The following is a 20,698-nucleotide window of genomic DNA, read 5'->3' as shown; positions in this document are numbered from 1 at the left end:
GCCCCTGAATAGTTGGCCACGAGGGCATAAGTAATAGTGCGACGCATATTAAAAGAATATTGAGACACCGTCTCTGAAGGTGACGTGATTTTTTTTTTGTTTCGCTCGTGAAAATTTCAAAACTCAGCAGCTTTCCACTCCCCTACAGCTCTTCCTGAATAGTGGCTTCTTGTCCTTCGCTAGCGGGCTTAGCCTTGAGGTTCTCGGCTTCCTTTTCGCCATCGGAACTTGCAACAGCCTCCTCCTTGGGGGCCTCCTTGGGGGCCTCAGCGCTCTCAGCCTTGGCGGTCTCCTTGTCAACACCCTCAACGTCAGGGTGAGGTGGAGCAACACCACCGACCATGTTATCGGGCCAGCCGCCTTCGGGCATTGGGACCTCGCGTCCCTGCTCGTCGACGACGCGAGTCTTAGTCTCGTACTTGGTCTGGAACTCAACCTTGCCTTCGAGAGCCTTGACCTGCTCGTCATTCAGTAGATTTCCATCCTGATCCCGGTACTCAATCTTCTCCTCTTTGGAGAGGATCTTGGGCTCCGGGGGAACGGCTGCTTCAGAGATAACGGGCGGCGCCAGAGGCTTCTGGTCCTGGTTAACGTCGGCAACAGGTACTGAAGGTGCAGCGCTTGAAGGGGGAAGTGATGTCAAAGTATAGCCCTGGTACTAAACATCGAAATACGTTAGTCATAGCTGTTCAGAATCGATCCTTTTTCAATGACTTGATTATCCCCTTACCCACGAGTGGGAAGTTTATGTTTGGGAATTGCTTGGGAAAGACTTACATCATCAAGGAAGGTGTTGCAGTCAAAGTCCCACTTGTCAAAGAGCTTGACCCGCATGCACTCTGCCTTGGTCCAAGGCGTGCCGTAGGCCAATGGGGCGAACAGGGTGAACACTACTGCGCTAAGGACAAGGAAGGACACGGTGGCGACGCGGTTAATGAGAGTGCCACGGTAACCAAGAGCGGCGGGGATTCTTGCTGTCACAAAGTCGAACATCTGGCAGAGCGCAATGATGGCGAAGTAGAGTGCCGGGAAATAGTGGTGCAAGAAAAGCTGGCGCTCCATCAGGAAGAAGGGGAAGTAATGCAGGGCCCAGCCCAGGACGGAGGTACCAATCTCATAATCGAAACGCTTGAATGTGCTGCTAGCATAGTCATTGCATCCGCGCTGCCATCGGAGAATGGCAACACCCTTGAAGATGACCCAAATCGCAACGACGGCCGTGCTAGACCACCAGATCAGAGGGTTGCCAAGGAGGTAGACTTGCATGTGGTGCTTGCCCCAGAAGTTGATACCACGACGAAGGATAGGCCATGAGGGGGGTCGAGAGTCCCAGGCATGAGAGTCGGTCAGACCAGCGTTCGTCCTCCACATGACCTTGTGGAGCTCCCAGAATTTGCCAAAGAAGCCAGGGTTGGCGTAGTTGACCTTTTCGACGTCATCGCCGAGGAGAGGGTGCTCGTTGTGCTCGACATACCAGACGCTGTTGGGCACGCTACCTCCGCGGGCGCAAGTAACCTCTTGCTGCTCGGAAGCCCACTCGGGGAGCTTGACCTTGTGGGAGAACAAAGCACAGCCAGTCATGACGTGGACCAATCGGAACTTGGTCTCAATGGTTCGGAGGCGTTCCTTGGCCAGGGCTCCCTTGGACTGCTTCTTGACAATCTCAACACGGAACAGATCGTTGGCATCGCCTTCAAAGCCTTCGTAGCCGTATGCAGAGACCTCATTTTGCCAGTCAGCCTCGGTGACCGGGGGTCGCACGTCGTGTGAGTGAAGGCGTCGGAAGGTAGGCTGGTGGTAGAGACGGAGGACAGAGCCATCAACAATGTGGTGCACCTCTGGCAAAGCATCCCAGGCCAGAGTTCCGTTGAGCGGTTGGCCATCAATGCCCAGGGGCTGAGTCTGGTTCTCCAGGATCCAAATGTTGTTGTCGTCCTTGTGGGGATACAGAGTGATCTGTTGCTGCAAGCTACCGGTAGGGTACATGAGGGGGTGAGAGTGGAGGTAGCCACCCTGAGTATTGACATGGCGGATGGTAACTCGGCTTCCCATGACGACGTCGGCAGCAACGTCCTTCATACCCTTGCTGTTCAGAGTAGCCTGGAATTCAGAGCTCATGAATCCATCACCCTCACCAGGGTTGGTCAGGCAAAGGAAGTGAATGGCGAACATGGCGAGATAGAAGGTAACGGGAATGATGATGAGGCAGAAAACTCTGGCCATGAAGTGCTTGAACCAGAGACGCTGCATTCAAAAAGCTAGGTTAGCGCCAATACTCAATGGCCATGAGGGAAAGGGGGAATGGAATAGAATATCTTTTACGTACAACAGAGACGTTCTTACTGTCGCCGAGGAGAACCCACAGCTGCAGAAGAGTCAAGGATCCCACCCAGGCAATAGTGAAAAGGCCAACCCATTTGATGCTGGAGGTAATGCCGAGACCAAGACCAGTCATGGCAAGCCAGAACCACCAGCTCAACTGAAACGCCTTCTCCGGTCCCTGCTCATGTTGATTGGTGAAGCAGGTAAAGGACATGGCAGTGAAAGCCGTAGCAGCAACCAGGGGGGAATCCAGAAGAATCAGACGGGCCTGAGTAAGAAGACCGTTTTCTGCAGAAACCTTGGTTAGAACCGGGTTTTACTCAACATCGTAATATGATCTCGCAGCAAAGCAGCAAAAGAACACTAAGAACAAGGGTGGCGTGTATTTACCAAAAATGATGAAGCCAGCGCCAAGCACGGCGGTCGTCGTTCGGCAGCCAACCGCCTTCAACGTCAAGAACATGAAGGGAGCGAGGAAGATGCCGCAAATCGCAGGGAACAGACGCATGGCGACATAGGGAACGCCAGGCTCCAGATAATCTTTGCCAATATCCTTGAAATCGAAATTGCCGTCGAAGCCCGCAAGCCATCCAGTGAGGGCAATGAGCATCTTGGCCAAGGGAGGGTGTACGTCCATGAAGAACTTGCCCTTGATGTATTTGGAAGCGAAACCACCGAAACTAAAAAGCACAGGAGTAATTAGCACAATGGCACAGATGGAGCTTGGATACAGAGGAGCATGGCAAAGAGGCGAGACTCACTGGACTTCGTCAAATACAACACTAGTGGGCAGGTAGATCTTGAACAGGCGCACAATGGTGGCCAGGACAGTCACTCCAAGAGCCGCCACATAGTCGGGCCCAGGGAGCAGAAAGACATCGTTGTCGACAACGCCGTCAGACTTGTACGATGTGTTCTTCTTGGGCTTGGTGGATGCGACTGGTGCAACCAAGGGCTGCTTCTCTGCGGCGAGGGGAGGTTGAGGGCTGCGGCCCCGCGCCGTCGCTTTCGCCATGGCGAAGAGTTTGGCGGGGATTGGTGGTAAAAAGTGTAGAAGACGGAGTAATGTGCGGTCGAATCGTGCGACTAGAGAATAGAGGACCGAGCTCTCGGGGGGTGGAAAATGTCCAGATCGGACCGGTAAATGAGTGTATCGAACGAAGGAGACGAGACCGTGGAAATTAATAAAGATGCCTCATGGAAGAAGCCGAACAAAAGGAACAATGGACAAGAGACAAGCCCAATTCGGCCGGGCAAGAATAAAAACGACAGCCGCGAGTCGAAAGTCGCAGCGCGCAAGCGGAGAGGAAGAGAAAAATAAAGGGAGAAGGGGAGAAAGAAGCCGAAAATGGTTGTCGTGATGGGCAAACCAAGCCAGTCAGGGGTGGGAGGAGGAGCTGCGCAACCGTTTTCTCAGCTTCGCGTCCGCTTCCAGCATTGTAGCTACAGTGGCCTTAACAGGGAGGACTTTCAGCCTTGGCGCCACTGTGCTGTGCACAGCCATAGCAGGTACCGAGGGCAGGTACAGGTACCAGCTGCCGCAGCTGTGGCGCCATACAAAGGGCGAGTAGCCAACAGGTTACTCGGGCGATTGCCTCGACTTGCAGAAAAGACCCCGTTGTAGCCTCGTGTTGGAGAGGGCCCCTTGCCTTAGGGATGTACTATTGGCTACTAGCACTAAAAGGATGATCCAATTAGCAATGGGCAATGCTACTCCAAAAGAAGCTTGGATTCAATCTTTTCCGATTTATGTATAAAAATCCAAAAATTTAGGCCCCTGGAATCCTATAGTGCCTTTTCTACTCCATACAGATTAAGCGAATATAGTACGAGTACCTACCAAAAACAAATAGGTACTATAGTAGTACGGCCAGTGCGTGCAGCAGCTCAATCGCATTGCACGGCCCGCATCATTTCCGTTCGTCTGTCTCGAAGCCCTCGATGAACACGGATTCAGCCGCACTAAGATGAACTGGGAGCTCAAATTCGGTTCGTAGCGAGGTCGAGGCTCCCTGTAAGAGCGCACCGTTCTAGGCCAATTGACATGTGCTCCCCCAAAAAGCGACTAGTGGTATCGGTACCTGAAACTTGGGCAAGGTGGCTGCAAATAGAATTGAATACAAAGCAGATACATCACCAGGCTGCAAGATTTTGTCGTACAATTTTGCTTCTCGTAAGGAAAAAAAAAAATGGAATGATAAAAACTACACGCTCAACTGCCTAGGCGTTGTTAAATTGGACGTCAGATCCCTTTATAGCATGATCTTATACGACAGGAAGTACGAGGTACAGGTAGGTAATCTTCTGAGCTTCTCGCAACCATGGAATGGTCCAGGGTACATGTACTCTGCACCCCACACGGAGTACATGCAACCATGGACGTGGCGCGACATCGACAACGGGCGGATTAACACCGCTCCGGCTTCCGACTCAATTCGATGCTGCGTGCTTGGTGCAAGGCAACCAAGAAATTTCCAGCCAAGCTGCATCACCATCGCATTGCCGTCCATTTCTTCGGGCTCTTCTCCTCCAACTCCCCAAAAAGGCAGAAGCAGCAGCAGCACAAACAAAATCACATCTTCGTCTAGGCTTGTTTTTCATCGATCGCGGATATGGCTGCGGAAGTGGCGAATGGAAATGCGTCAAACGCGCTTGACGATATCAAAGCTCCTGCCGGTGTGGTTCTGCCGCCACGCGAAATTCGAAACATCCTCGAAAAGACTGCTGGATATGTCGCGCGAAACGGCTCGGTATTCGAAGATCGCATCCGAGAAAAGGAACGGCAGAATCCCAAGTTCAGCTTTCTGAGCGTTGACGATGCCTACCACGCCTACTACCAGTGGCGACTGAGCGAGATCAGATCTGGTCGCGGCACCGACATTGCGGCCGGTCGAGTGGGAGAAACCATCACACCGGTTCCCGAGAAGCCCAAGGGGCCGCCGAAGCCTCCCGACTTTCAATTCTGCGCTCGAATGCCTCACATCAACCAGAAAGATTTGGACGTGATTCGGTTGACGGCGCTCTTCGTGGCCAAGAACGGACGGCAATTCATGACGCAGCTGGCGCAGCGCGAAGCCGGCAACCCCCAGTTCCAATTTCTGATTCCCAACCACACGTTTCACAACTTTTTCCAGCACATTGTCGATCAGTACACGTTGCTTTTGCGGGCGAGCGGACTCGACGGTGAGGGCGGTAAGCTGCAGGAGGAGCGGACAGCAGAGCTGCAGCTGAACGTGAAAGACAAATTCCACGTCCTGAAGCGAGCAAAAGAGAGGGCAGAATATGCCAAATATCAGGAGGCTGAGAGGAAGAAGAGGGAAGCCGAGGAAGAAGTCGAAAAGGCTGAGTTTGCTCGAATTGACTGGGGTGATTTTGTCATTGTCGAGACCATTACGTTTTCCGACGCCGATGAGAGTGCCAATCTGCCGCCTCCCACTACCCTGGGTGAGCTGCAATATGCTTCGTTGGAAGACAGAAACAAGGCATCCATCAGTGCCAACCTGCGAATCGAAGAGGCCATGCCAGGCGAAGAGGACGAGCTGTACAACGGAGCCACAGAAACAGCTCCTCCAGCCTCATTTCCCCTCCCTGTGCATACAGGATACGCACCACAACAGCAGCAACAGCAGCAGCAGCCACAGTTGCCATCTCCTGTACCGGCTTATGGCGCCGAGGTGCATCAGCCACAGCCATCTGCTCAGGAGGAAGAGGAGCTGCGGAGAATACAAGAAAGATCTGAAGCACAGGCTCGTGTGCAGGCGGCACATTCAGAGGCTAGGGGTGGCCTTGGTCCTATGAAGATAAGGGAGAATTACGTGCCACGGGCGGCACAGAAGGCGGCAACCAAGCAAGGAACGCAGATGGCACTGTGTCCCAACTGCAAGCAGCAGATTCCCCTCAACGAACTCGAAGCACACATGCGAAGTAAGTTATAAAGCTCTAGACAATGCTAAGCTTGGAACACCAGCTAACCTTTCTCTCTACTCAGTTGAACTCCTGGATCCAAGCTGGAAGGAACAAAAGGCCAAGGCAGAATCACGTTACGCTACGTCCAACATTGCCCATGTTGATGTAGCCAACAACCTGAAGCGACTTGCTAGCCAGAGGAGCGACGTCTTTGATCCTGCGACAGGAAACGCCCTCTCGGAGGATGAACAAGCCAGGCGAAAGAAGGCGGCTATCCAAAGCTTCGATGGACATCTGGAGGGAAAGAGCCAAGCGCATCTCAATCACCTCCAGAATGTCAATGTCGATGAGCAGATTCGCGCAATCCATCAGAAGTTTGCAACCAAGAAGTGATGGCAAAGGCTATGGAGCTTTAGCCAGCTATTATCCATGAGAAGAGGATGCTTTGAGAACGTTCAAGGCTACACCCACACAGCGCCTCAAGCAATCCCATCCACCGGGGGGCATTGGTGATAATGCATCATCTAGATGAGCCAATGCCTTTGTTATTATTATTTATTTTCAGAGTTTTTGGATATACACGGAGGTTGACTAGTTATGGAGTTTGGGAGCTCAAGGTGAGGCGACTTTTTCTCGTCATTTGATGTTGTTATCAGGAGCTCATTTACCATTAGCGGTTTTATGATGAATGCTGTGCACTAAGTTCCACAACATGAGATTGAATGAAGACGGCATGTGCCAAGGTAGCACGGAGACTGCATGAAGCAACACATAATTGAAAGCGCAGTTATTCGTTCTTCGGTCCTGGCTCTGCAACCAATCAGTCCAAGGGAGCCGTGGTACGATAGCATCAGCATTGCGTTTCGACAATGGTTGAATCAACAGCCTAGATCACATTACCAGGGCCGTGAATAATAGGAATGAGTAGAAAGGAATTAATGATATACATTCTCTTTTATGAGGGACATTAGGTTCAAGTTGGATAACGCCCCCCCCCCCCCGGTGATACTCTGATATTTGATACTCCCATGCTATATCCGTAGCACCGGTGACATACTCGTATTTACACGGCAAATGGCCTTGTTTAGACTTGGCGATATCTATCGGTGACGCATTGATAAGCAAATTCAAGACTCATGCAGGACTTGCGTTGGTTTAATTACTAAAGGCAGCAGCACTTGAGTCCAATCATTCCCCATGCGTCATCACGATAATCAATAAATTAGAGCTGCTCGTCAAGTTTGATGCTTATCACAAGGCAATCAAATGAGACAATCTGCACTGCAACTGAAGGTTCCCCCGTAGAACTGGTGGGGAACATGGAAGCTTCCCCCCCACGTGAACAGCAGCAACTGCAAACCCCACCTTGTTCAGCTTCCCGCGATTGTGCAAAGCAGGCATTATTTATCTCGTCACTCTCCACCTTTTGGCCCAAGGCTGGTCATCACACGATCGAGCGCATTTCTCGACTCGACCCCAAGCAGCTTGGCAAGGTGCTGTGCGGCCCGGCGATACGGAGCGGAGTCGCTTGTCCTCGTTCTTCCTCTTCTTCGAACCCAAAAAATCGAAGCTCGAGCTCGCCCTTTGTACAGAAGGCGATCTCTCTCTATCTATCGCGTGCGCGCGCATATCTCGAGCCATAGCCATCACCCTTATACCACCGCCAAACTGTCGGACAATCAGGACGCCGCGCAGGCGGCCCGCAAGTCGCCGGATCTGCATCGGCCCATCATGCAGTCCATGCCAGACACGCGGCAGCAGAGCTTTGACGAGATCTACGGTCCGCCAGAGAACTTTCTCGAGATTGAGGTGAGGAAAATTGGACAGCAGCACATCATTGTAGTTTAAGAGCGCGGATTCGACACAATAAAGGGGCAGAGAGATAAAAAATACGGGCAGTGAAGGGGTGGCAACAGGACATGGACAAGAGGACATGGGCTCTGTCTGGATGCATCATCATCGTCACTATCATCATACATACGGCATTACTAATGCTCCTCTGTGTTGCGGCCAACAGGTACGGAATCCTCGAACCCACGGCATGGGACGGTCCATGTACACCGACTACGAGATCCTCTGCCGCACCAACATCCCCGCCTTCAAGCTGCGCCAGAGCAGCGTGCGCAGGCGGTACTCCGACTTTGAATACTTCCGCGACATCCTCGAGCGCGAGAGCGCCCGCGTGACCATCCCGCCGCTGCCCGGCAAGGTCTTCACCAACCGCTTCAGCGACGATGTCATCGAGAACCGACGAGCCGGCCTGGAAAAGTTCCTCAAGATTGTCGTGGGGCATCCGCTGCTGCAGACCGGTAGCAAGGTGCTGGCCGCGTTTGTTCAGGGTATGTCAAGTTGTTTGTTTTACTCTCTGAGAGCGTGTTGAAGCTGACTGAGGAAAATGAATATTTATAGACCCAAACTGGGATCGCAACGCATGGTGATAAAATGTCTAGTTGTTGTGGAACGTCTCTGAGAGAATAGCAGTGAGGCTACTATCCATAACTCCTGAGCGGAATTCACAAGGCTTTCTATTACGTATATCCACCATCTTAAGCGAATGACATATTTAGTTGGTATGGCAGTTCCAAGAAGTAAGCAAACATATGAAACGGATTTATGTTACTATATCCTTTTCAATGTGAGCTTGCTTTTTTTCGCTGTCCATCATGCCATCTATTGTGTCTTCTCTTTTTTCTTATCCTGCTGTTTCTCATTCTATCTTTGCGATTTTACTCTCCTTATCAAACCCTTTGATGCACATCATCTTGACCCGAGCTTGCTGGATATAGCCAGCACATGATTTGCATCACGAGAAATGATACAAACGACACGGCGTATTCAGGCTAGCAGCGTTCAATGTACATAATAATAAATACCAAAACATGAGACCATTCCTTTTACAGTACTTGACTTGTTTGAATTTTGTTGTTTCATGCTTCATTAAATCATTTCATTGTCAGTTATATCCTCTTCCTTCTTTTACATAAAATTACTTGATTGATGTAGGGTAGGTCAACTTGTATCATTCTCGGGACAGTCAAACTACCTAGTATCCCAGTGCTAACCGAGTATTATCATTCTAGATGGTTCGTTTCGCCGACCCATTGATAAGAGTTGCCCTATCACATACAGCATTGAAAGAAAAGTCCCATCTCAGGTCTGAACGGTGAACCAAGTTGCCAAGTCGGTCCCGATATTCGGTTCCGGCGTATTTGTGGATCTTGGTCCGAGACAGCGATTCTTGGTGTAGATCCACAACGATGTCATAATCTTGGCGCGGGTTTACTGAATAGGGAAAAAAACATTGGACCTGCGAAACTTGAAGAGTTTTTACGAAATGTTCAGGCCAATGACGGTTGTTTTATTGGATAAAGAGCGGCAAAACAAATACTGAAGAGTTTTTAAAAATTCTCATCGTGGCTTCTGTCTTGCTTGTTTGGAGTGATGTGGATTGTTGGGTGGGTACGTGTGTTTTGAAATCAGCAATTGCCAAGAATGAGGCTCTTGGAGCTGAGTATTAGAGTCAAGTTCGAGTGATGTAAACTCAGATATCGAAATTCTTGAATGTATTGTATAGACGATTCAATGAATTCAAGTTCTAATATTCTCATTACTAGTGCATCGTTAATTGGGCACCTGGACGAGAGTCAGTGCCTTTCCCCGTCTTCTTGCCATCAGACCCCATGGGCTCCTCCATATAATAGAAGTCCGGGAACTATCTCCAGGAAAACCCTTATTCTGGCCACAGCCATGTGCTTCAAGAGCACCACAAACTCTCCATCTCAGCGGAGACCACACGGGCTATCGAAATTTTGCAGCCTCGCAGACCCTCGTTTCTCGGGTTTGCGGCCCCGATTTGCATGTGCTGATCGACACTCGGTATCCCTTTCCCAGCAGTCGCACGAATCAAAGCGGGTGGAAGATCCCAGTATGCATATCGTTTCCCGTCGCAAAATGACTCGCTTTAACTGGGCCACTCAAGTGCTGACTTGAGGGAGCCAGGCAGCCCAAAAACTGGAACCGTTCTTCAAATGTGCCGGTGAGGTTCCGGTAGTCGAGAGCCGGGTACGTGTATCTGCCACCGGCTCGAGGCTATTCCTATCCAGCCCATATATTATTTACGCACTGGCTTGTGTTTTATATCGACGATTTGAGCTGAAGATAGTATGAATACTAGTAGTAATTTAAATCATTTGAGCAAGATTTTGCTAACAAGAGAGCTGACTTGTGTAAAGAGAATCTAGAAAGTGGCACGGGTGTGAACCCCCAACTCAGCTGGATAAAACCACTCAACCGGGCTTCTGGAGTCAAACACCTCCATCTGCCCGCATATTGCGTGAAACAATCATGAAGATCCTGTACTGGAAAGGTGAAAAGAGCACATCTCGTTGGCCGCTGCAACTCACACAACCTCTGTCTGCGGCTCCGCTCGATCGTCACTCCGACCCACCTTGTGAATTCTCGTGCCTCGGACTAGGACTCTTTGCAATCTGCTTCAACACGACGATCCAGCTGTTTCGGACGATTATGATGTCATGTGGATAACACGCCGTTTTGGACAGATCAGGAAATCTTGACCGACTCGAGCCTCAGAGGACTCAAACCAAGTATTATCCCGTATATCAAATTGTATACATGGGTATATATAACACCATGCTCAACCCCATGTTTCCTCCAGGTTTCGATCCCCCATTATTCAAGCCGAGCACAAAACGCCTGCTCTGTATTATACCGTAGGCATAGCATATGTTGTATGTCTTGAGATAATCCATCATGGCGCCTCCTACGTTTGCTGGCCTTTCGGGGCGGCCTCTCTCCCTGGCCGTCTCAACCATCGCTACCACTGCTTTCCTTCTCTTTGGCTATGACCAGGGTGTTATGAGCGGTATCATTTCCTCCCCGGTATTCAACGACTACTTTCCCGCCACTAGAGATTCTACCATGCAGGGTCTGGTGACAGCCATCTACGAGATTGGCTGTTTGATAGGCGCTGTTTTCATCCTTGCGGTTGGAGACTTGCTCGGTCGTCGCCGTGCCATTATCCTCGGTGGTATCATCATGATTTTCGGAACCATTATTCAAGTTACACCCATGCGCGGCCATGCCCAGCTGGCGCAGTTCATCATCGGCCGCATCGTCACCGGTGTTGGAAACGGCATCAACACCTCAACCGTCCCAACGTACCAAGCCGAGTGTAGCAAGACGTCTAACCGTGGTCTTCTGATCTGTATCGAAGGAGGCATCATTGCCTTTGGATCGCTGATTGCATACTGGATCGACTACGGCGCATCGTACGGGCCTGACGACCTGGTTTGGCGATTCCCCATTGCTTTCCAAATCACCTTCGCCCTGCTCTTCAGCACAGCAATGATCTGGCTTCCTGACAGTCCCCGATGGCTTCTCACACATGAAAGATATGAAGAGGCTGAGAGAACCATTGCCGCCCTCCGCGGATATGAAGTTGACAGCCCAGAGACCAAGACGGAGCGAGACATTATTCTCGATTCCATCAGAGCCTCGGGTTTCGCCGGCCAAAAGAGCACGCCCGTCAAGGCCCTCTTCACCAACGGCAAGACGCAGCACTTCCGACGCATGTTGCTCGGCGCTTCGTCCCAGTTCATGCAGCAAGTCGGTGGTTGCAACGCCGTCATCTACTATTTTCCCATCCTGTTCCAAAACTCCATTGGCGAGTCTCACAACATGGCCATGCTGCTCGGCGGTGTCAACATGATTGTATACTCCGCCTTTGCCACTGTGTCCTGGTTCATCATTGAGCGAGTCGGACGCCGGAAGCTTTTCCTCTGGGGAACGGCCGGCCAGATGCTTTCCATGGTCCTGACTTTCGCATGCCTGATCCCGGGAAATCCTAACGCGGCCAAGGGAGCTGCCGTCGGTCTGTTCACTTACATCGCCTCGTTTGGAGCTACCTGGCTTCCTCTTCCTTGGCTTTACCCTGCCGAGATCAGTCCCATCAAGACTCGCGCAAAGGCAAATGCTGTTTCGACATGTACCAACTGGCTCTTCAACTTCTTCATTGTCATGATCACCCCAATCATGATCAACCGAATTGGCTGGGGAACTTATTTGTTCTTTGCCGTGGTAAACGCTTGCTTCTTCCCCGTTCTCTATTTCTTCTACCCAGAGGTATGTGGCTCTTTGTATATCAAGCATTGCTTCCCTCCCGCTAACAACCAGTATAGACCGCAAACAGATCTCTGGAAGAGATTGATATCATCTTCGCCAAGGGCCATGTCGAGAACATGTCGTACGTCAAGGCTGCCAAGGAGCTGCCTTATCTTTCTCACGCAGAGGTGGAAGAATATGCCCTTCGATATGGACTAGTCGATTCCGCAAGCGAGGGAGCTGCGGGTAAAGAGGAGGATAGATCGAGCGAAAAGGGAAGCTCGAGTGAAAAGGGAAGCAGTCGAGAGACTGAAAACTGAATGATATGATGAGAGAACAAAATAAAAATTAGACATGTAGATACATGTATAGAAGCTTACTAGAAAGTTATGTCTATGATAGCCACGATACAATAGAGAAGCCATTTGGCATTCACTCATGCATTTATTGTGTTTACATCACAGACGGATCGTGCGTTAGCCTCAAGAGGCAAAGGCCAGCCTCCAGCCATTGTCGAGGATAACTTGGTCTATTCGAAACAATAAATGCCATTCTGTGGAATCAATTGCTCGTAAGTAGAAGAAACATTGCAAAAAGCAAAAAGACAAAGATTGAAAAAATAATAACGGGTTAGGTTCTAGGGGGAGTCGAACCCTCGCTGCCGGAATCAAAATCCGGAGTCATAACCGTTAGACCATAGAACCCGTTGCGAACCACGCTAATTAGAGTGGCTTATATACTATAGCAGCCTTGCATTCCATCTGTTAGAAGAGCTTCATGGACAAACAACTTGGTAGTAGTCATGTGTGTAGAACAAAACAGCTGTTTCTTTTGTTTGTCCAAATTGCATGCCAAGAAAATTGAAGCAGGTATATTGATAGATAAGCCTTTAGCAGCCAGATATCTCGTGATGATGATAATTATATACTATTACACTTGCAATATACAAAAAAAGAACGCCGCCATCCCATCACATCAACACCATCTTTATCCCTGGATTCTCCCGCTGGAGGATCGATTCGATCTCGTGAGACAACGAACTCACCCAGCTGGAAGCCGCGTCCGCCTCTATCTTGGTTTCATGTTCCTCATGTTGGTGTCTAGCAATGTTTTCAGACGCACAGCGTTCTGAGCAGAACAGTGTCAGCCGTTTCAGGCCCACGCAGTCTTTGCAGGCAAACGCGTCGAGTGCAGCCTCATCTTCCATTACAACATCTTCTTCTGGTCCAGTATCGCGGTTCTGCACGCAGTTGTCTCCGGCATGGCAGCGATGCATCTCATCAACGTGCTTGGCCTGGGCAGAAAGAGAGTTAGCAGGTTACTCGTAGAGTTGGTGTCTACGGGATTGGAGAAATACATACGTGTCCAGCGTCATAGCACTCTTCAGAGCAGTAAACCGTAAGTCCCTGGTTGCCTCCAATCTGCACGGTGGCCTGACATACGGTGCAAGAGAAGACGTCATTTGTGTCCACGACCTTTCCGCACACTGAACATGGAGGCAGGTTGTAGAGCTCATCACCCGATATCCGCTCCTCGGCTGCCTGAGCCTGGCTTGTAGCCTGCTGCGTCTTTTCCAGCTCATCGGCCATCTTGGCCCTTCGAAGATCGTTCAGCCGCGATACGAAGAATTCTCGCTGGGGTATTATTATCTTAATCTCCTGCGCATCCTTGCTCAGTTTCCCAAACGCCTCTTCGATGCTCATATTCTCGTTGGAAGTATAGTCATCCAGATACATCTTCGAATGGTCCAGAGGCTCACCCGTCTCATGGTTCATGAAGAACTCCTTCACGTAGAGTCTCTGCAGGGCGGCCGGATTCCCCCCAGCAGCAGCAACCTCTACTGCAAACGCATCCACATGCTCAGCCCAGTCGGGGGGCTTCCCGATTCCTCGCCATACCATGCCTACCACCTCGTCGCGTGACCGATCCGGGTCATCCAGCATGGCTCTCAACTCCTCATGGACATACTGGTCATCGCAGGTGACAAGGTACTCGGGGTATTTCCTCAGGTTCCATCGATACCACGCTTCCTTTTCCGACTCTATCCGCGCCTCAATCTGCTTGACGCTTGTCCTGTGCTCCTTCGCGTCTGCAAATAGGCCCTCCAGCTCCTGGTGAAACGCTTTCCTATACGTGAACCATTCGCGGTCTTGGCCCTCGCTATACCTCTGGCGCATCCTCTCGAGGACCAGAGACCAGCACTTTGTGCACTCCGAGACGTGTCTTTTCCCACATTCGCTTGCGCAAGAGCGCTTCAACGCTTCCACGTGTTCCGAACAAAGCCGCCTCTGCCTCCTGGCGGCGATGAGCTCTGTCCAATGTTCTGGGGTGATGAGTGGTTGAGCCATGGTTGTGAATGTCACCTTGACGGGTAGAGGAGAATGCCAGCTTCTCAAATAGGTATTTCAACGTCTTGAAACGATGACAATGAAAAAAAATAGAACTGAGATAAAGAAAATCGTGACGAATAAAAGTTGTTGTATCCCAGATAAAAAAGATGCCCTCTGTTTTCGTTGAGAGACGCGCTTGGTCTCACTCTTGATCCCGATACTGTCAAGTAAAGGCAATGCTACTGCACTTCTGAGTAAGCCGGAAAAGAGAAATTTGGCTAGCCCAGTTAGAGGCTAGAGATGCCCCGAAAAATGAAGTTGTCCAGAACAAAGGAAAGAAGAAGAGGCTCAAGTGCCGAGCAGATGAATAACAAGGTTTGTCGATAAGGATGGAAAATGAAAATGTTCATGTACCGCACAGACACGCACTTTGCATAGATACGGTAAGTACATGTACAGATGCAGAACCGCATGCCGCTCGAAATAGCATGTGTCAACACGACCAGCGCTGACCTCATCTTGCAGAAATAAATCGCCCCGATTCTGCCTGTATTCAGCCGAGTTTGAACCGGTCGCCAATTCATCCAAGCTCAGCTACGGCTGAATCCCAGTTGCGTCTTTGGTCCAGTAATTTCCTGTTGGCTACGTTCAATTTCCCTTCCTCTTTCATCTAAAACGTCTAGAGAACTACGTGCCGTTATCATATTTCGTTACTGCATCTGAATCGCAGCCATGGTAAGTGGTCGTGCCTGCAATCTCGTTCGCGCAATTCTCAATCAATCGCGTATCCTTGCTAATTCTGCTGTCCTCGACACTAGGCCGACAAGCTTCGCAACCAGCAGGAACTCGAACGTCTCCAGGCCAAATATATCGGAACTGGCCATCCGGATACCTCTAGCTGGGAGTGGCGGACGAATATCCAGCGAGATACTTATGCCTCTATCGTCGGCCACCGGCCGCTTCTCACATACATCTCGTTGGCTGAAAATGAGCCATTGACGAAGACGCGGGCTCAAATGATCAGGGTATGTAGTTCGGCTTCTTTTGCGTGTACAGAGATCCAAGATTGGCTCAAAAACTGTTCTTTGCTGACGCTTTTTTGGTTTATTCGGCGCACAGAAAATGATCCAGCCATGCGGGCCTCCACCACCTCGCGAAGATTGAATTGATATCCGACATCGAAGCACGCGACGAGAAAAAGCTGAGCCTAGATGGCAAAATTTGGTTTATTGAAAGATGTATATACATATATATGCTTTGTGTTTTGTTTGCACATGAAATGGCGTCGTGGAACGGCAAATCCGTACGGCAAGATACCCCTATAACTAAGCAACGACTAGAGTATGCGAAAGATGGTAACAGGAATGTGAAGTGAGAAAAAAAAAGAAGAAGAAGAAGCAATTCTGAGATCTATGAATCACAAACGCCGCCATCGTATCATCGCCTATGCTACGCCCCGTTTGTCATACCGGCATCGTTATAATCCTCCCCTCCTTCTGCGAGTGGTCTACTCTTAATACCCAAACTCGATCGAAGCTTCTTGTCAAAGGTCTCATCCTCAGGGTGGCCATAGACCTCTTGCACCAACCCAATGACACCATCCAGTCCAATTTCTTCCTTCGCTCGGGGGCCGACATGCCATGTGATGGTTTGGTCGCCCTCGTAACCGACTGGCGGCCGATCTACCTTTTTGATCACATATCCTTGTCTCTCTATGCGCTTCATCGCTAGTTCCGTTCTCTCGCTTGCCAACATTCGATCGGCATTGAGCCGCATGAGGTATCTCTGCAGCTTCTGCTCGCTGAGCTCCCCGCCGTTCAGCCATATCAACGAAACGATCAACGTGTAGAATGCAGAATATGTTGCTTCCTGCTCCGCGCTTGGGACCTTGGATGGCTTAAGGATCGATGCGCTTCGGTATACTTCTGGCAATGTTGAAGATAGGATATAGGCACCCGACCCGGTCTTTGGCTGTGCGTTCGACTTCATAGCTGCAATGCGTTTACAATCAGTTACCAGAATTCCGAAAAGTATTGATAGACCGATGCTTTTCGTCACAGCCAACGTACCTTGTCTCTTTTCATGAAGTGTCATTTTTTCCCGGACGGGTAACTCGCGCAGCTCCATACCCCAGACTGTTCTCAGTTGTGTTTGTGCCAACTCGAATATCCTTCTGAATGAACGACCTTGCTTTCCGAGTACTAAGCCGCAGCTTAGTTAGCAGACTATTTCACCCCCATAGTGCCTATCACTCAAGTCTCCCTACCTCGATCCTTGATTCCGTCTCTCTTTATCGCCGTTCTTGAATACTCGCATGAGATTGCATATCGAACTAGCTTCTTGGCCATCTGATCATCGGCAGTCGAGGAGGCACCGTTCGTTTCTGCATCTTCATCGGACATATCTTCGTCTTGCTCGGCTTCCGAGGCCTCGATGTGTTGGCGCTGTCGAGGACGGGCATCCTCGTCCGTGTCTCCATCCTCATCTACCTAATTGAGTCTGTTTGTCAGAACGAAGAGAAGCCATCAAATATCCATCTGCTGTTGAGCTTGCACCTACCGGACGACGTCTCCTTTGTGAGGGCGGCATGACTGTATGCGCAATTGATGGCAACTATGAGCTCAAACCAGATGACAAATAAATGCTGAAGATTGTTTGTACCAAGTCGAATTGCAATGAATCAGCCAACGAGGGGCTTTGTGAAACCTTTTGGAGGGGGAGACGCGCCGCAACAGCCGAAGCGCGTCTGATTAGTTTACCGGGTAAATTGCTTCGGTGACGCTCATTATCAGCTATCGATAAGCCTTATCACACAAACTTTCAAGGTGCTTACCCAGTTCGTCGTATCGTTCCAAGCGAAGAGCTCTCTTCATCTTTTTTGATTGTGACGATACCGAGTTTGTCCTTTTCATGTTGCCATTTATGTAACATTCAATCTACTGTCTCAATGCTTTCCAGAGCGGTGAACGTGCCGCGCGCCTGTTTTGCCAACCGCCTCTCCTCGTCGATTCTATCAGCCAGAGCTACGCTAAGCAACCGCAGCTTATACAGTCGTGGAGAATGGATCCAGCAACGATGCTACAGCTCCGACCCCGTCATTCATAGCAAAGAGAAGATAGAGGCGCTGATTTCTGGGAGAATCAGTGAGCGCGAGTTTAAGAAATCGAACAAGCAGACATCCAAGCGGTCGTTCAAAAAGTCATCCAGCCGCAAACCATGGCGCCGTCGAAAAGAGGAAGAAATACCCGATTGGGGGCTGGCACCCTTGGAAATCGAGGCCAGTCCTGCGGCGCAAGAGGCTATAGAGCGGCATTTGGGTGAAGGATTTGAGAGTGAACTTTCAGAAGAGTTGAGAGAAATGCTTGCTGAAGAGTCGCTTCTCAAAGAGGAGCCTGTGGCAGAAGAACCTGACGCAGACGAATGGAATCAACCAGAGCAATCTACTTCTCAAGAGGGAGCTGCCATCACAGAGACTGATGCAGCCGAACCCAGCCAACCAAGACCCAGGCGTGGGTTCAAAGCCAAGAAAGATTTCCACGATGAACTCGTGCAGTCCAGGAGCGTCTCCGTTGCCGCTCTTGGAGAGCAGATCGATGCCATCATGTTAAAGAATCCCAACGAAATGAAGAGGCCCAAGAGACCCGTACGAAGAGTCCAAGAAGATGCAGCAGAAGCTACGATCGAGCTCGATACCGAAAGGGATAATATGGTGGACGTGAAAGAGGAGAGTGATGAAGAGGCAATGAGAGCGGCGATGAAGAATATCGATGACCTACGGCCCGTCGACAAGACGATTCTACGAATGAAGGATTTCGACTCTCTGGCTAATACCCTGCTGGACGGTTTCACATTTAACCAACTTGCAAAGTATTTTAGCCAGAAGCGCCTGGTTTTGTTGTCCAAGCGAGATCAAGGGAAGCAGTTGCGCTATCCCTGGATTGTCAAACAGGAGCCTTGGGTGGCTGCAAAGCCTGACCACTGGGGGCCGCTTAGGCCGAAGCAACGACAAGTGATCATGATTATGCAGATTATATGGAATCTAGAGGTTCAAGAGCAGGTTGAAGGCTTAGGCAGAACTCTTGTTTGGCTACAACCTCGCATCTTTGAGCTGATTGCCTGTAAGTCTTGATGACCGCTTGATAACGAGCGAATCTAGGCTAACATTCCCGTCCTAGCTCCTAATAGCGCCGTACTTGAGCTACTCTCCAGAGACTTTCTATATCAGTCTAATAAGGAGAAAATCACTACCAGTTTCGACGATCACCGGATCAATATTTACGCTCGAAAATCCACCATTCCCGCCATCCTCTCCCACCTTGACGAAACAGTCAGATCAATTCGGTCCCAGAAAATCTCCTCGGATATCATTCAAGAGCACGACTTAGACGAGAAGCTTCTCCGAGAGCTAGAACGAATCACCAAGACGCATATTGCTTACGATGAAAACAATAAAGTATGCTTCAACTGTCATGTTGCCAGGTTTTCCTGGGCTAACGAATAGATAGGAACTTGAAATCTCTTGGCTGCAGAAGCAGCACCTTGCTTCCACGGGGACAGAATCTCCTGCTGATATCGCTCTGCGACTTCTATTGGATCCGACAGCAAAGGATACCCAAACCAGTGTCCATATTATCACACCATCAGACATCAGCGGTATTAAAGACGAGGCTTTTGTCAGCCATCAAAGAGAAAACAGGAGTATGCCTTGGAAAGACAAGCTTAGGCAGTGGTCAAGATTCGTCACACCAGTTGGCCAAGCTGCCGCTCCAGGAGATGACGCTTCAACGCAATTCCCCAATGTCATTTCCGATCTCAGGGCGACAAAAGGAACCGAATCAGTCCACCAGGTTACAGCCTCTTTCGGACATGTGCTTCACGGGAAGCATTCACAGACAGTAGCTGCAATGACGAAGCATCGTCGACTGCTTTCTCCTGTTCTTCCCCATCCGGCATCGTTTACATCTATCATGGAAGAAGACAAGCTTACAACACAGCGCGCGACGATTGTTCTCAACTTTTCTCCAGACCCGAATCATTCCTTCGCAAAATATGACTCCGCGCCCCCCACAATACAACTGCAACTGCCAGTGAATCCCGATAGCGACCTGACCGGCTCCTGTCTTCCCCCTGGCTCAGCCCTCTTTGGAGTTGCAGCACAGCATATCAATGACGTGCTTTTGCCCAGTGAAAGTCTAGATGTTCGCATGACACAAAACCATCTTCTGCCGCTTGATGCAAGCCAAGAGCCCGTCAAGGAATTTTTATCTCAAAGCGAGTTCAATCTCCCCCAAGGTGTTTTGAAAACACCCAGCAAAGCCAAGTTCTCAATCCCCAAAGCATGGGTGACAACGGCTAAAACAACACGCAAGCCTTCCAAGGCCACCATCAATGTACCATACATATTTATGGGATTGGAAATTCATCAAACCGTCCAACTCGAGTTCCATGGCCACACGCTTTGCTACAACAGCATTGATGCAGGCCGACACGGAGGCCACCGGCAAGAGCTTTCTCTTCAAGCCGGCCCTCCACAAGGCACAGACGAACCACCCTTTGTGCTTAATGAAGCTGAGGCGTCACACTTCCTATCTCTAGTCGAAGGAGTAGCTACTGGCGAATACTTTTCATGGCACAATGGGTCTCAGTTTATGCGAGAAACACCAGACGTTGGCACGCTCGAGGATGAGATCACAGAGGATCAATTGTCATCACTAGAGGCTGAAGCTGACGATTTTGAGCATGTTCAGAGCACGGAATCTGAATCGCTGCAAAATACTGAGCATGAAGATGGCCATCCCTCGACCGAGACAGCCCCGGAACCATCCGAGGACTTGCAATCTCCCAAACCTGACGCGGCGGAAGAGCCAGAGCGCAAATAAAAATAGCATGGAAAGAAAAGTAAGATGAAATTTTGGTTATCAAGAGTGCATCGATGGTGTCACGGGCAAGGACATTACAATGGCGTTTTTAGATGAAGCAACGATTCCCCTCTCACGATGCCCTGTACATAAACACATGAT

The 20,698-nt window shown here is 50.0% G+C and overlaps 8 protein-coding genes across 8 annotated transcripts; 5 read left to right on the top strand and 3 right to left on the bottom strand.

Moving 5' to 3' along the window:
• Nucleotides 1-142: 142 nt before the first annotated feature.
• Nucleotides 143-3,337, bottom strand: T069G_01816 (dolichyl-phosphate-mannose-protein mannosyltransferase domain-containing protein; the record flags this gene model as incomplete). The annotated part of the gene is made up of 5 exons (XM_056169026.1): nt 143-658; nt 778-2,244; nt 2,327-2,610; nt 2,713-3,002; nt 3,084-3,337. 5 exons carry the CDS (start codon nt 3,335-3,337, stop codon nt 143-145), a joined length of 2,811 nt encoding a protein of 936 aa, XP_056034342.1.
• A 1,597-nt stretch (nt 3,338-4,934) lies between these two features.
• On the top strand, nt 4,935-6,621 carry T069G_01815 (pre-mRNA splicing factor PRP21 like protein domain-containing protein; the record flags this gene model as incomplete). Its single annotated transcript, XM_056169025.1, has 2 exons — nt 4,935-6,246; nt 6,311-6,621. 2 exons carry the CDS (start codon nt 4,935-4,937, stop codon nt 6,619-6,621), a joined length of 1,623 nt encoding a protein of 540 aa, XP_056034341.1.
• A 1,338-nt stretch (nt 6,622-7,959) lies between these two features.
• On the top strand, nt 7,960-8,666 carry T069G_01814 (PX domain-containing protein; the record flags this gene model as incomplete). Its single annotated transcript, XM_056169024.1, has 3 exons — nt 7,960-8,037; nt 8,246-8,567; nt 8,638-8,666. The coding sequence occupies 3 exons, from the start codon at nt 7,960-7,962 to the stop codon at nt 8,664-8,666; spliced, it is 429 nt and encodes a 142-aa protein (XP_056034340.1).
• Nucleotides 8,667-10,998: 2,332 nt separating this feature from the next.
• On the top strand, nt 10,999-12,668 carry T069G_01813 (sugar transporter domain-containing protein; the record flags this gene model as incomplete). The annotated part of the gene is made up of 2 exons (XM_056169023.1): nt 10,999-12,369; nt 12,426-12,668. The coding sequence occupies 2 exons, from the start codon at nt 10,999-11,001 to the stop codon at nt 12,666-12,668; spliced, it is 1,614 nt and encodes a 537-aa protein (XP_056034339.1).
• Nucleotides 12,669-13,318: 650 nt separating this feature from the next.
• T069G_01812 (uncharacterized protein) lies at nt 13,319-14,696 on the bottom strand (the record flags this gene model as incomplete). The annotated part of the gene is made up of 2 exons (XM_056169022.1): nt 13,319-13,642; nt 13,710-14,696. 2 exons carry the CDS (start codon nt 14,694-14,696, stop codon nt 13,319-13,321), a joined length of 1,311 nt encoding a protein of 436 aa, XP_056034338.1.
• Nucleotides 14,697-15,410: 714 nt separating this feature from the next.
• On the top strand, nt 15,411-15,842 carry T069G_01811 (splicing factor 3B subunit 10 (SF3b10) domain-containing protein; the record flags this gene model as incomplete). The annotated part of the gene is made up of 3 exons (XM_056169021.1): nt 15,411-15,413; nt 15,497-15,703; nt 15,798-15,842. 3 exons carry the CDS (start codon nt 15,411-15,413, stop codon nt 15,840-15,842), a joined length of 255 nt encoding a protein of 84 aa, XP_056034337.1.
• Nucleotides 15,843-16,127: 285 nt separating this feature from the next.
• On the bottom strand, nt 16,128-17,267 carry T069G_01810 (MAGE family domain-containing protein; the record flags this gene model as incomplete). Its single annotated transcript, XM_056169020.1, has 4 exons — nt 16,128-16,669; nt 16,748-16,879; nt 16,945-17,167; nt 17,238-17,267. The coding sequence occupies 4 exons, from the start codon at nt 17,265-17,267 to the stop codon at nt 16,128-16,130; spliced, it is 927 nt and encodes a 308-aa protein (XP_056034336.1).
• A 358-nt stretch (nt 17,268-17,625) lies between these two features.
• Nucleotides 17,626-20,557, top strand: T069G_01809 (mitochondrial inner-membrane-bound regulator domain-containing protein; the record flags this gene model as incomplete). The annotated part of the gene is made up of 3 exons (XM_056169019.1): nt 17,626-18,796; nt 18,854-19,131; nt 19,184-20,557. The coding sequence occupies 3 exons, from the start codon at nt 17,626-17,628 to the stop codon at nt 20,555-20,557; spliced, it is 2,823 nt and encodes a 940-aa protein (XP_056034335.1).
• Nucleotides 20,558-20,698: the final 141 nt, after the last annotated feature.

This window comes from Trichoderma breve, chromosome 1, assembly GCF_028502605.1.
Source record: "Trichoderma breve strain T069 chromosome 1, whole genome shotgun sequence".
Lineage (NCBI taxonomy): Eukaryota > Fungi > Ascomycota > Sordariomycetes > Hypocreales > Hypocreaceae > Trichoderma > Trichoderma breve.
The sequence above is the reverse complement of the archived record's forward strand: the minus strand, read 5'-3'. Positions and strand labels throughout refer to the sequence as shown.